This window comes from Apodemus sylvaticus, chromosome 22 (genome assembly GCF_947179515.1).
Source record: "Apodemus sylvaticus chromosome 22, mApoSyl1.1, whole genome shotgun sequence".
NCBI classification, from domain to species: domain Eukaryota; kingdom Metazoa; phylum Chordata; class Mammalia; order Rodentia; family Muridae; genus Apodemus; species Apodemus sylvaticus.
Window position 1 is genome coordinate 725,602 of NC_067493.1, and position 13,749 is coordinate 739,350.

At 40.3% G+C, this 13,749-nt stretch overlaps 1 protein-coding gene across 1 annotated transcript in view; it reads left to right on the top strand.

Moving 5' to 3' along the window:
• The first annotated feature begins 10,957 nt into the window (after positions 1-10,957).
• LOC127673186 (uncharacterized) overlaps positions 10,958-13,749 on the top strand; it is an 82,553-nt gene continuing 79,761 nt past the window's right edge. Inside the window, exon 1 of the mRNA XM_052168796.1 lies at positions 10,958-11,060. Within this exon, the coding sequence (XP_052024756.1) occupies positions 10,958-11,060 (103 nt within the window). The remainder of the gene's footprint in view (positions 11,061-13,749) is intronic.

Below are 13,749 nucleotides of genomic sequence, written 5' to 3' on the forward strand. Positions count from 1 at the left end.
GGCGAATAGTCACATGTTCCATGGAATATGATGCTTTAAAGGCTGTCAGCATTGCAGCACATGTGAGGTCTTTTCTACTAGGCAGCAGAACTTAAATCAGAGAGAGGAGATGGCATAGTCTATCTGAAACCCATCTCACTTCATTTGTAGCCCTTACCACTATACATTTATAAATATATATATATGGATGCACATACACATATATAATATAGGGAGAGCATATAACATATTGTGCTGGTTAATTTTTGTTGACTTTACATAAGCTAGAGACACCTGGAAAAAAAGCCTCAACTTGGGAATTGAACTGAAGAGCTACTTCCATTCTTTAAGATGCAAGTTTTCTTCAACACAGAAACCTTTATGGCCTCTAGTTGTAGCATACATTGGAAGGTGCTGTGTTTGAAATGGTCAGGTTTGTCGGCAATTACTTCTGAGATGAAGGTCAAAGTCATTGACAGTGAAAGACAAGTTCACAGTGCTACAGATTTCCAGATGTCACATCATTTCTCAGTTAAAGGGGAGTAATAAATGATAATATATCTGCATTGTGTTACCCATAAGCTCAAATTTATTAATTTATTTAGGCTTGATCATTCTCATATAGAATCTCTTACTATGCAGAATATAACATTTGTTTTCAATGCCTGTATTTTTTGCCTGTGTGACTTCCCACTAGTTCTATATTGTTCCAAATTGTTATATACTCACACACACTATCCATTGAGGTACAACTTTTATTTGACTACAAAGAACCTTCTCTGATCATTATATCAGTTTCCACAAAAAGTCTTGTTATCGCTACTTTTTGCTCTACTAGATGTATTTATTTTATTTTTCCAATTTATTAATATTTCCATTAGCATATTACCATGAAATCACCCAAATTAAATCACCAGAGTATCGAGGAGAGAATATTTACTTTTCATAGATGCATAAACAAAACTAAAACATGGAAAAAAAACTTCACCTGTCCTGTCAAAAAACATTAATCATTTATGTTTAATGTTCCTCTCTTTAAGACTTAGTGAGGCCACAACATCTGCCCTAACACCTGGAGTAACAGGGACCAGCAGGATCCAGGCACACAGGAACCCCCCACCTGGCCAATGGCACAGGTTCCTTCTGGTCTGAGCTAGTGCCCTGAGCAGACCTTAGGCACTAGCTCCGTACTCAGTTCTACAATACCCAGAGGAAGCTTGACTCTCAGGTGCTCTAAGGCCCAGGATCATAGGATCAAAGATGCTCTAACATGCCTAGGATTGCAGAATGTCAGGATCTTGGTCATAACAGGATTTCAGGATCCAAGAGGCAGCTTGACTCCTAGAAACTCTAACATGCCTAGGATCTCAGGATCCCAGGATCACAGAATCACAGAATCACAGGATCACAGAGACAGCTGGACTCTGAGGTGTTCTGACACAACCAGGATCACTGGAGGGACAGGCTCCAGTCAGATATAGTGAGGGCAGTTAGCAGTAGAGATAACCAGATAGCAAGAGACAAACAACAGAAACCAAGGTTACTTGGTACCCTCCCAATATGTTGTCATTTACTTCTTTCTAAAATCGTTGTCTATCTTTCTCAACTAAAATAGAACTTCCAATAGGGGATGAACAGTGTTTGCCTTGTTCACCCTTATATCCTCACCACCTCACAGATCTTGGAACATTAAAATTTTGTTGAATATAAATTTGTTGAATATAAAGACACACAAAAATAATATGATGCTGTAACAGTTCTAAGACTTATCTGAATCCTTATATATATCTTATAAATTCACATTTGATGAATCAGGTTGTTTGTAAACAGATAAGAACTTCTGCAAGTAAACACAGATAACAGGACTCTGCACTAAATATATAAAAATATATGTATCAATGTGTTAATATCTACCAATACCTGTCTCTATTTTAATTTATGCACTTGTTTGTCAACTTCACTAGAACATACATTCTATATGGGCATGGACTATCTAAGTTATCTATTGCTGGGTAATAAAGAAGTAAAGTGATTTAGTAAATTAAAACAAAAGACGTGGAGAAAAACTCTATATGTTTGCTAAATCAGTGTGAGGAAAATTAGAGGTGTCATTTCCCTCTGTACTGAAAATACTATCAAGAAAATAATAAGGATAGACAAAATTTGGAATATCCATCCCAAAGGTGATAATTTTTTTTTAAAGAGTAGAAAGTAAAGTTGTGAAGGTGATAATAGGCAAGCACTTACATCTGGAGTACAAGAGTCACTTCTGATGCTCTGTAGCTTAGCCGGGGAGTGATGGTGGATAACAATCAAGTATGTTTTTCAAAACACAAGAAAGGATTTGAGTACACCTGACAGACACCGGATTTGAATACACCTAACAGACACAAAGTAATGATCACTGTCTGCAGTGATGGATACGCCAGACATCCTTACCGCAGCATCATACACTGATTGAAATATTCACTCTACCTAGCGAATATCCACAATGGCTATGTTGCAGATAAAATAAGAATGATTTCCTTTTAAAAAACAAAGTTGTGTTTATCCTGAGATCCTGGGACTCAGATCTATCTCTAAAAAGAATTCTGGTGTAACTCACAGAGAACTGTGCCTTCTTGGTCCTGGGAGCAAGGAAGGGACACACAAGTGGGAACTCATTAAATACCCATACATGGGGTGACATGGCGGAGCTCATTAAATACCCATACATGGGATGACGTGGCCGCTGGGCTCTGAGCTTTGAAAGGGAACAGAAACATTTCCTGGACTAAGTTGGAAAAAGTTTGCATGTAACCTTGTGACCTTCTCTCCACGTTCAGTTCATCATGATTGTCTTTCATGTCTTTGGTGTGTGTGGACGTTCAGCTTTAGATGCCCTAAAGTCACTCCTTTTAGAATGGCTTGAGATATCATCTAATTTGACTGGCTTTCCTGGGGCAGGATAGTAATTAAACTCTCAGAGAAATGAGAATATAAGCTTTGTTTTAAAAAAAAATCTCTCAGAAAAGAATAGTTTATAAGGACTGATGGTGGTCTCACTTAAAGACCTATGAAGTTCTGAGAGGAATGAGACACAGGTGGGAAACAGCTAATGGGTAAGTTCTCCCCACCAAGTTCTCACTCACCACTCAGGAAGAGTCCCTGGCTGTATCTATCCCTTCCTCAGCTGATGGAATGATCCTCTCAGCTGTAGAGTCAGAAGACAAGCTCCAGACATAACATCTAACATTTACTCTTTCTGCATCCACAGCACCCACCCCCTCCTAAAGTATAAAAATTCCCAGTGCTACCCCATGGTCTATGGTTGACTCTGTCAGACTATTCCGGTGTTTTCTAGCACAGCTAGACCAACATGAGTGACTCTTATAGAAAGCTGAAGGAAAACCGAGCCAGGGTGTGGTCAAAGGATGGTTTCCCCACAGTCTTTCTCTTTCTTTACTAGCAACAAAAGATAAAAAACAAAACAAACAAACAAAAAAAAACCCAAAAGGTCTAGCCTCTGCTCAAAGCAGCCAATGATGTGCAGGGAGAGGCTCATGAATGAGTGGTGACTAGCCAATGAGGGTTGGGAGTAGGGTGTCCAAATAAGTTTGGTAAAAAAGAATATGCTTTCATTCACTTTAGACCTTGGAATTCTAGAGAATGGAAAGATCTACACACAGAATTTTAGATAATAAACATGATACCTAAATTTGGAGGGAAGATAATTTCCTTAGCATAGAAAAATCATCAAAGGAATCATTACATGAACACAAGCACTATCATGTAAAAGACAAGAAAAGACCAAAGTGAATTTAATAGAAAATGCTCAATGCATTTGTTACATCAGGGGGTCATATATACAATAATGTTATGACCCAAAATCTATGTGCAAAGAATCACAAATGGAATTATCCACGGACAGCATGTGCATTTGCTTTTTGCCCTGTGACAAATGCAGAGATCAACTTGAATGAAAAAAGCCTTGTAGGTGCTCCTGGCTTCAGAGCCTTCAGTCCATGGTCACTTAACACCATTACTTGGCTCAGAGGAGATGGTCCTAATGGTGGGGAACGCATGGCCAAGGAACTGCTTCCCTCATGCTGGCTGGGAAGTGGGATGGGATATTTAGATACAAACTAGAACAGGAATCTAATTCATAACAGGGTGTGGGAAAAGCCGGTCACTGACTTGTCATCAAACCAGAGAAATAAAAACAACATAGCAGTTTTCTATTTACATATTTGACTAAGGAATTTACCCATTACACAGCTCTACTCAGTCCCAAAGTCCAGTGAAACGAATACATCCATTTTATTTTAAAGTTAAAAGACACTTTTTTTATTTTTTATTTTTTATTTTTTTATTCGATATATTTTTTATCTACATTTCAAATGATTTCCCCTTTTCTAGCCCCCCACTCCCCGAAAGTCCCATAAGCCCCCTTCTCTCCCCCTGTCCTCCCACCCACCCCTTCCCACTTCCCCGTTCTGGTTTTGCCGAATACTGCTTCACTGAGTCTTTCCAGAACCAGGGGCCACTCCTCCTTTCTTCTTGTACCTCATTTGATGTGTGGATTATGTTTGGGGTATTCCAGTTTTCTAGGTTAATATCCACTTATTAGTGAGTGCATACCATGAGTCTTCTTTTGAGTCTGGGTTACCTCACTTAGTATGATATTCTCTAGCTCCATCCATTTGCCTAAGAATTTCATGAATTCATTGTTTCTAATGTGTTGAGGGATACCTGGGTTCTTTCCAGCATCTGGCAATTATAAATAGGGCTGCTATGAACATAGTAGAGCATGCATCCTTATTATATGGTGGGGAATCCTCTGGGTATATGCCCAGGAGTGGTATAGCAGGATCTTCTGGAAGTGAGGTGCCCAGTTTTCTGAGGAACCGCCAGACTGATTTCCAGAGTGGTTGTACCAATTTGCAACCCCACCAGCAGTGGAGGAGTGTTCCTTTTTCTCCACACCCTCTCCAACACCTGCTGTCTCCTGAATTTTTAATCTTAGCCATTCAGACTGGTGTAAGATGAAATCTCAGAGTTGTTTTGATTTGCATTTCCCTGATGACTAATGAAGTTGAACATTTTTTAAGATGCTTCTCCGCCATCCGAAGTTCTTCAGGTAAGAATTCTTTGTTTAACTCTGTACCCCATTTTTTAATAGGGTTGTTTGGTTTTCTGGAGTCTAACTTCTTGAGTTGTTTATATATATTGGATATTAGCCCTCTATCTGATGTAGGATTGGTGAAGATCTTTTCCCAATTTGTTGGTTGCCGATTTGTCCTTTTGATGGTGTCCTTTACCGTACAGAAACTTTGTAATTTTATGAGGTCCCATTTGTCAATTCTTGATCTTAGAGCATACGCTATTGGTGTTCTGTTCAGAAACTTTCTCCCTGTACCGATGTCCTCAAGGGTCTTCCCCAGTTTCTTTTCTATTAGCTTCAGAGTGTCTGGCTTTATGTGGAGGTCTTGATCCACTTGGATTTGAGCTTACAAGGAGACAAGGATGGATCAATTCACATTCTTCTGCATGCTGACCTCCAGTAAGACACTTTTATTAGGATTTAAAAAGAAAAGCTGCAGAGTGACAAGCTATAAACCTGTGCAGCAGCTCAGAGTAGAAGGAGGGAAAGAAGAACGCGGCTGAGTTAAGCCGGGGTGCAAGTCAGCCACAACTGCAGAGCAGACGCTTGGCAGGAAGAGGAGCTTCAGAGAGATAGGAAGGAAGCTCAGAGAGCCAGAGAGGGCATAGCTGGGCTCTAGCAGCGCCCAAGGGAAAGAGAAAAGTGGAAAAAAAAAGCAAAAGACCCAAGTTACACCTTTCCTGAGTCATGACAAGAAGCTCAGGCTCTGTAGCAACTGCTCTAGGGGTTGGGGATTCTGGGAACTAAATGTAAGTTATCTCACTAAGGGGATAATTAGCATTCTTATCTTTTTAGCATGGCCTAGGGTGAACTTGCCTTCCCTAAGGGCAGTTCCTTAACCCATTGATTGACTTGCCCAACTGGAATGTTAGGTCTATTCCCAGAACCTGGGCTATACTGTTTGGACTTTGGACTTCCACCAGTGAGAATTAGTTAGCTGATAAGTTAGCCAGCTGTGGTATTTTGCTATAGTTGCTCAGTTCACAAAATGAACTGACACATGTACTAATTTTGCTCAAGAGATCTTCACAACTTCATCACTTTTTAAAGGACACCTCTGAATGTCTGTTCTAGTTTGCTTTTCTATTGTTGGATAAAATACAGACCTAGCCATACACCTTTAATGCCAACACTCAGGGGGCAGAGTCAGGTAGATCTCTGTGAATTCCAGGTCAGCCAGAATTACATAAAATAACTAATCTGAACAAAAAGGAAAGGAAGAAAAAAACAAAGGAAGGAAAGAAGGAAGGAAGGAAGGAAGGAAGGAAGGAAGGAAGGAAGGAAGGAAGGAAGGAAGGAAAGAACTTAAGACAGTCTCAGAAACAGGGACCAGAAGAGAAACACTGCTTACTGGCTTGATCCCTCTGGTTTGCTCTGTCTGTTTTCTTATTCGGCCTTAGTAAATCTACCTGCCCAGAGATGGTACTGCCTACAGTGGATTGGGCTGCCTTTCAACTGTTAGAAGAACAATGCCCCACAAACATCCATGAACCAATCTGATAAGAGGTAGTTCCTCAGTTGAGGTTCTTTCTTCCCCTGTGTGTCAAGTTGACAATTGAAGTTAACAAGGACAATAGTTACAATAATTATGATTAGTTTTCAACATGTGACTTGTGGCATACACATTCAGACCACGGTGTGTCACCAAACACAAAAATTATTTGAGGGAAAATATAATAGAAGGGAAGGAATCTAGGATGGTAGTGATAGCTGAGCCAATCTGGGATCATTTCTTCAAAAAAATTTTAGTGTAAAGCATATAAACATAAAAATCAAATTGATGTAGTTAATTCCTTAGAAGATGGGACTTGGGAAATGTTTTTCCATCCAGTGGTAGTGTTTTGGACTGAAAGGGACCATCCACATTTGGTTGAAAGTGTCAAGGGATCCTAATCCATATCTTTGGTCCATTCCAGTTTTAGATTCTATTGCTTCATATGAGTCAAAAGATATCTTTATTGAGTTTCCTTGTATGTTACCCAAAAAGCTGTCAATTTTGTGTTTTCAAACAGTGTTGTATGTATCCTAACAGTTCTAAGAAAGGCCAAAAGTGGAAGAAAGTTTTACAGGGTTTAAAACCATCCTGTGTGGCTAGCTGTGATGGGATACACATTTAATCATAGCACTAAAGAGGCAGATTTCTGTGAGTTTGAGGCCAATCTGGTCTACTCAGACCAGTGCGTCTCAACTGGCCTAATGCTGAGACCCTTTAATACAGTTCCTGGTGTTGTGGTAATCCCAAACCATAAAATTACTTTTGTCTGCAATATCATAATTAGCATTTGCTACTGTTATAAATCATAATGTAAATATCTGTGTTTTCTGATTGTGTTAGGCAACCCCTGTGAAAGAGTTATGGGTCAATCGCCAAAAGGATTTTGACCCACAGGTTGAGAACCACTGACCTAAACAGTTCCAATCTAACAATGGCTCCTTAGAAAGACCCTGTCTTAAATAAAACAAAACAAACAAGAAAACCCAAACAAATAAATGAACAACATGATAACATTCTGTGAGTGAGCTAAGTTCTTTCTGCAGGCTTGAGAGGAGAGGTCATTCCTCTGGCTTTTCAGACATTTTTCCCAGCATCCCTTTGTCCCTGGTCTCTTCTTCCACCTTCTAGCCAGTTGATCACCCCAGCCCCACTCTTGGCTTCCTCTGTTTCCAAGGATCTCATGTCTTCTCTTCTGCCTGGGGTCAAATCTCCTCCTTTAAAGACACATGTGATCACACTTAGGGGTCATTTGGGTAATCCAAGATAATGCCCATCTCTAGACCCTAAATCATATGTGTTTGTTCTCCATGAAGTAAGAGTCACAGGTTCTAGGCAGAGTCTCATCACCCTGTTCTTCTCTGCTGTTTTATTGTGAATGTGATGTGACCAGCTGCTTAAACACTTTCTCCCTTAAGCTGTTTCTGTCAGGACATTTTATTATAGCAATGGGAAAAGAAACTAAGACATTTGTCTCCTTGCTGGGAAAAGGAAGCTATTCTAGAAAATTCTAGATATGTTGGAATTACCCAGAATTCCCTCCAATTTCTTTACTTTGCCCTGCGTGTTATCATTTTACCATCCTTCCCACTTGTTGTGAATATGGGATGCTCTGTCTTCCAGAATTTGGAGCATAAGGGAAGGACGGGGATTCTGGTTAGCACCCGTGTGCACATGCTTGCCCATGCCTCTTCCTATGCTATGGAACAGACCATCAACTGTAATACCCCTTGATCTCTCCTAGGGCTTTCTGTGGGAAGACCATCTTCATCATACTGAGTGGAGAATTTAGTAAAAGAGGCATTAGCTACAAATACATCATATACTGCAACTCAGGAATGAGTTTGATCATCAGAAGACAACACAAACTTAATTTTCTATTTTATCAGTACTAACAGAACTTTTATCACATTGAGTTAAGGGGAGTATAGTAAGCTCACTAAGTAAAAAAAAAAAAAAATACTTGTTATATTTTGTGGTTGAAAAACAGAACCAAGTTTCTCCTACATTCTACCTCTGATCTCAGTCCTTGCCATTGGATCTTCCAGACTACATTTGAAGTGGAATGATTCATCCCAGGAGCTTATAGAGGGAGACTAGGAAACCAGGTGTTGCCAGTATCCCGAAACCATTTGAGAAGTCAGGAAAAATACATGTGTAAGGAGCTCCTAGGAAAGGAAATCTCACATCTCTTTGGCTTCAAGGATCTGACTTCTGATTCACTGTTATCTGTTTGCAGAATAAACATCTATTTACTGTCTTTCAGAATTCGTCCTGTTCTGTGTCGAGTGTGATTTCTAAAGCCTGGGAGGGACTCCTCAGAAGGAAGGGAAGGACCCAGTATCTTACTCTGCTCTTCAGCCATGGGTTTAGCATAATAGAAGCTTGTACACTTGAGCTAAGAATAGTCTTGCTTTTTTACTTAATGTGCACAGCCTCAAAATAGCTTGGCAGAACTCCCCATCAGAATCCATGTGAGGAGAGACGGCAGCTCCAATCTCACTGTGAGTTGATTGCTCCTGCCACTCAATCACCAACATCTACTCAGGTCTCAGGAGAGCTGGCTGAAATCCCACTTTAACTTTTTTTGTGGGGGGGGGGGGAGGGGAGGGAGTAGGGCTTTCCTTTGTAATGCGTCTGAAACACATACATATTTCAAGTGATAATGTTCAGCATCTCTGTATGGGTAATTCTTAAAAGCCTCCCACCAACCCCATCCCCCAGAATTGTGACTGTTATTTCCTTCTATGCATTCTGCACACTGGGACCTATTCACACATGAGACTCACTTTTTCATGTCAATGAACATTTTGACACATGTATATCCAGTGCTTTGTTTGACTCCAGCCAGCAGCTGTTGTTTTAATTAGCAGTGATGACTGACAGGTGATCAAGCTTCACCCAAGTGGCTTTTCTTGAAGCTGTTGCTTATAGGTAAAGTGGAGACTTGGACCTTTCTGGTGGGCAGCTCAGTAGCAGCTGAGGTGACAGGTCTGGAAGCCAAGGCATAACAGTTAATCATCTTGGAAACAACCCAGGTGGTGAAGCCAGTGGGGAAAGGTCCAGGGAAAAATGACCTGCTATAGCTAACTTCAATATGGGGAAGACACTCTCTTGCCCTTCAAGATCATTTCATATGCAGTGTGACCTGGTAAGAAACTGATAGCCAAGGGCAAGAACTGATTATAGAAGAGTTCAGCAACTCTTGTATATTACACTGAGTAAATAGGGCTCATCATTTCCAGGTATGGTGAGGCACATTTTTAGCCTACCCCTAGACCCCAAGAAAGCACCAGACCCTCAGTCACTGCCATTGCTACCTATGCTTGACTTGAATGGCTACAAAATGCCAGCCAGCAAGACATTTCCTCTTTTCATTTTGGTAACAGGTAAGATCTATCATCCACTTTTGTGTTTTAATCTGTTTTCTGTTGTAGAGGTTTATTTATCTAATGATCTGGAGAAAAGAGGTCTGGCAGTAGCTCAACATCTAGTAAGGAACCACTGTTGGGTCATGGCATAGCAGAGAAGACAGAGTATGTCTTCCAGGAAGAGATGTTGTAATTATCCTCGTAATCCATCTATCTATCCATCAGGGCTGAATCCATGCACTAGTGCAGAACTCTCCTGGCCCAGTCTTCTCCCAAAGGCCCTGTCTGCTTCCATCTCAACATCATCAGCATGAATCTGGAAAGGTGTTGGGGTAAATAATTAACAAAGAGTACTACCCCACCACGCATGCCTCTGCACCAAGTCCCGGTGGGTCTCGCTCAGGTCAGCTCTCACTGTCACCGCCAAGCCAATCTTTCCCAGCTGCATTTCCTTTCCACCATAGACTCTGTAAACAGTGGGAGTCCCATGCTTTTGCCCAGCATCCACTCCTTCCAAGTATCAGGTGAAGCATGACTCTTAAACTTGAATAGTTAACCAAATATATTTATGTATATAAAACTCCCAATTACATAATGCCAATTTACAGTGATAAAGTCTTATCCCAATATTTCTAACCTCTCCAAAACACCAGAAATCCGTCTGAAGCCATCTGGATATCCGTGTCTCCCTTCCCCTCCTCTGGACTCGTCCACTAAGCCTATTTCTCTGCCTCTCTCTCCGCCCCTCACTTCTCTTAGCTCCTTCTCCCCTCCAATCACTGGCCTCTCACTGCCTCGATGTAAATGAATAGGAAATATCTTGCAACAGAAAGGAACTAACAAACTATAGCAGCCTACTGTTTGAGTCAATGTCTTGCTATCTGCTGGATAGAAAGTTATATAGATCAGGAAAATTTGGATTATAGAAGCATGAGTGTTCTTTATAAAAAGCTCCAGTAAGCAGTTTCCCTGATGACGTCAGTGACCCACATCCTCCAGGATCAAGGCCCCTTACTTGAGATCCTTCTCCTGATCAGGAGTTATAACTTGTATCTGCAAACAGAATACGGGAAAGGTAAGTTATAGAAAATGTTTGCTTTAGTCTGAAATCATTTAACTTACCCATGTAAAGGAACACTTAAGAGGAACACAGAGGAACACTTGCATGAGAGGCTTTTCCAGAGAAGATGCAACCCCCACCCTGCCATGACAGACAAAGTATGAATAACACCAAAATCCAATTTGGTGAACCAGTGTGGTTTATTTGAGGTTACTTACAGGAGTATGTGTGAGGGGCTACTTACAAAAGCATAAATGACTCAAAGACAGCTGTCACCAAAGCCCACCTCAGCATGCGTGACAGCTCACAAAGGCTGGGAAACTGAAGAACGTCTCTCAGCCTGCAGGTGGCTTGGCAGGCTGGAGAGTGGCCTTTCCTAGTGGCTCAGTTCATTTTTGCCTCTTCCTGGCATCTGGCCTTTTCAGAGAGTCTCTGAAGCTTGCCTAGTTTGAGAGTGGCCTCAGAGGTCTTTAGTGTTTATTCTTGGAGAGGGAGAGGCCTAGTGAATCTGGTTAGTTGCAGGAACTTCCTAAAATTATCGACTTGTTGGTTTCCTGTCTCAGCTTTTCTAGCACATGAAATGTTTCAACATGATTGGAAACAGTTAAACAATAGTAATCTGTAACAAACAGCTAATCATCAGTCCACCAGCCCAAGTGAGCCCCAGTCCTGCAAACAAGTTCATGCTAATCACAGAGCTGGTCTCAAAAACCTATGAGGTTCTTTGGTCATTCCCTTTACCGTGGATCCATGAACACAGATATACACTCATGGAGATCTGTGTCCAGAGGCCCCTGCGAGACTGTGCTTGGCATTAAGGTCATGCATGTATCTTGCTTTCAGAACGAAATTCTGGGGTCATTTATTACATAGCAATTTGTGCAAATGTGAGGGTATAATATTATGATCAGGAATATAGAAAATTTAAAGTGTATGAAATAAGGATTCTTCAGAATATTTTTATCTTGCAGATACTTTCATATAGCACCAGAAAAGACTAAAATATTATTTTGGCAATAATTCTAAATGTTTACTTCACTAAAAACATTTCGGTGGATGTTCTAATTAGCTTTAACTTTCAACTAAACACATTAAAGATTTTGGAGAAGAGATTTCCATTTAATGGAAATGTATTTTCACTATGCCTTTCAGGATGGTCCTGAACTTGCTTCATGATTCACAGTGGCCTCAAACTCCCAATCCTCCTGTCTCAGATTCTTCGGTGCTGAGACTACAAGTATATACCACTGTACATAGACTAACTAAAAAACTTGATACAAAAAGAGGAAAACACGTTTTATTTGACAATATCATAATGAACATCAAGCTTTAGCGGATGACTGCTAAATACCTTAGTTTTAATTACCACCGGGAAGGAGATACTTTCCAAACAATATGAAATATGTTTGAACAATATGAAATATTGAACAATATGAAATATAAGAGCCATTACCTTTTAACAATCAGATAGGGTAATGTGCAGTGTGTGGCCAGAGCATGTGATGTTTTGACACAGTCTGGCTTCCTTGGCTTTGCATGCTGACAGCAGACCTTCTGTTGCTTAGCTGACATTTCAGTGGTAGCTTTAATCCGAGTCACACCGGAAACTTACATTGCCAAGCTTAGTTCTTCAAAACTGTCTCTAAGACATGAAAACAGTGTAGCCTTGCTGAATTTGTGAGTTTTTCTAAAAATTATTCTACCACACAATAATAATTTCATCTTGTCTAAAGTAGCAATGTGGATTGTGACCTCAGTGTAACCACCTTCACTTTTAAAAGTACAGTCTGCAATTCACATTTTCTGTGAACGGCTGAAGTCTCACAATATGAAGAAGGCTCTTATAAAGTTAGTTTGCATGACATCATCCGACATTTTAAAAACATTTGTGGTTTTTGTTTTTGGTATGGTAGCTCTTGGTTATCATGCAAATGTGTTGCTTGTGCACATGCTGGCTATCAACTTTATGGGAATGGTGGTTATGTCTTTTTTTTAAAAGTCCACATCTGTCATTCACTGTATAGACAGTGTTCCATTTCAGGACAATGGTTTGTGATGTTGTATTCCAAACACTGAATTTTCCTGCTTCTAATAGGTCTATGGTGAGTACTTTGTACAGTGATGCACATCTTATATTCCCCTAGGACTTATATAAAGGCAGAAGTAGGGTGTGGTGGGGCTGTAATCCTAACACTTGGGGGCCCAAGGCAGTTAAAGGTTAAACTGGATTCATAGAAGCTCTGTCAAGCTGGGTGGTGGTAGTACACGCCTTTAATCCCAGCATTTGGGAGGCAGGGGCAGGTGGATTTCTGAGTTCAAGGCCAGCCTTGTCTACAGAGTGAGTTCCAGGGCAGCCAGGACTACACAGAGAAACCCTGTCTCAAAAAAAAAAAAAGAAAGAAAGAAAGAAAGAAAGAAAGAAAGAAAGAAAGAAAGAAAGGAAGAAAGAAAGAAAGAAAGAAAAGAAAAGAAAAGAAAAAAGGAAACTGTCAAAAGAGAGGAGGGGGAGAAGAAATAAGAAATAATAACAAACAAAAATAAGCAGTCCCTAGATCCTTTTCTGTTTAAAATATGAACATTTGACTAATCTCAAGGTTCATAGCTTGGATCTGGGTCTTTAAAGTCTACTATAGTTCATGTCCCTGTTCAGTAGAAAACACTGTACAGTGAGTGTCCTCTCATTTTATTTGTAATACCAATGACA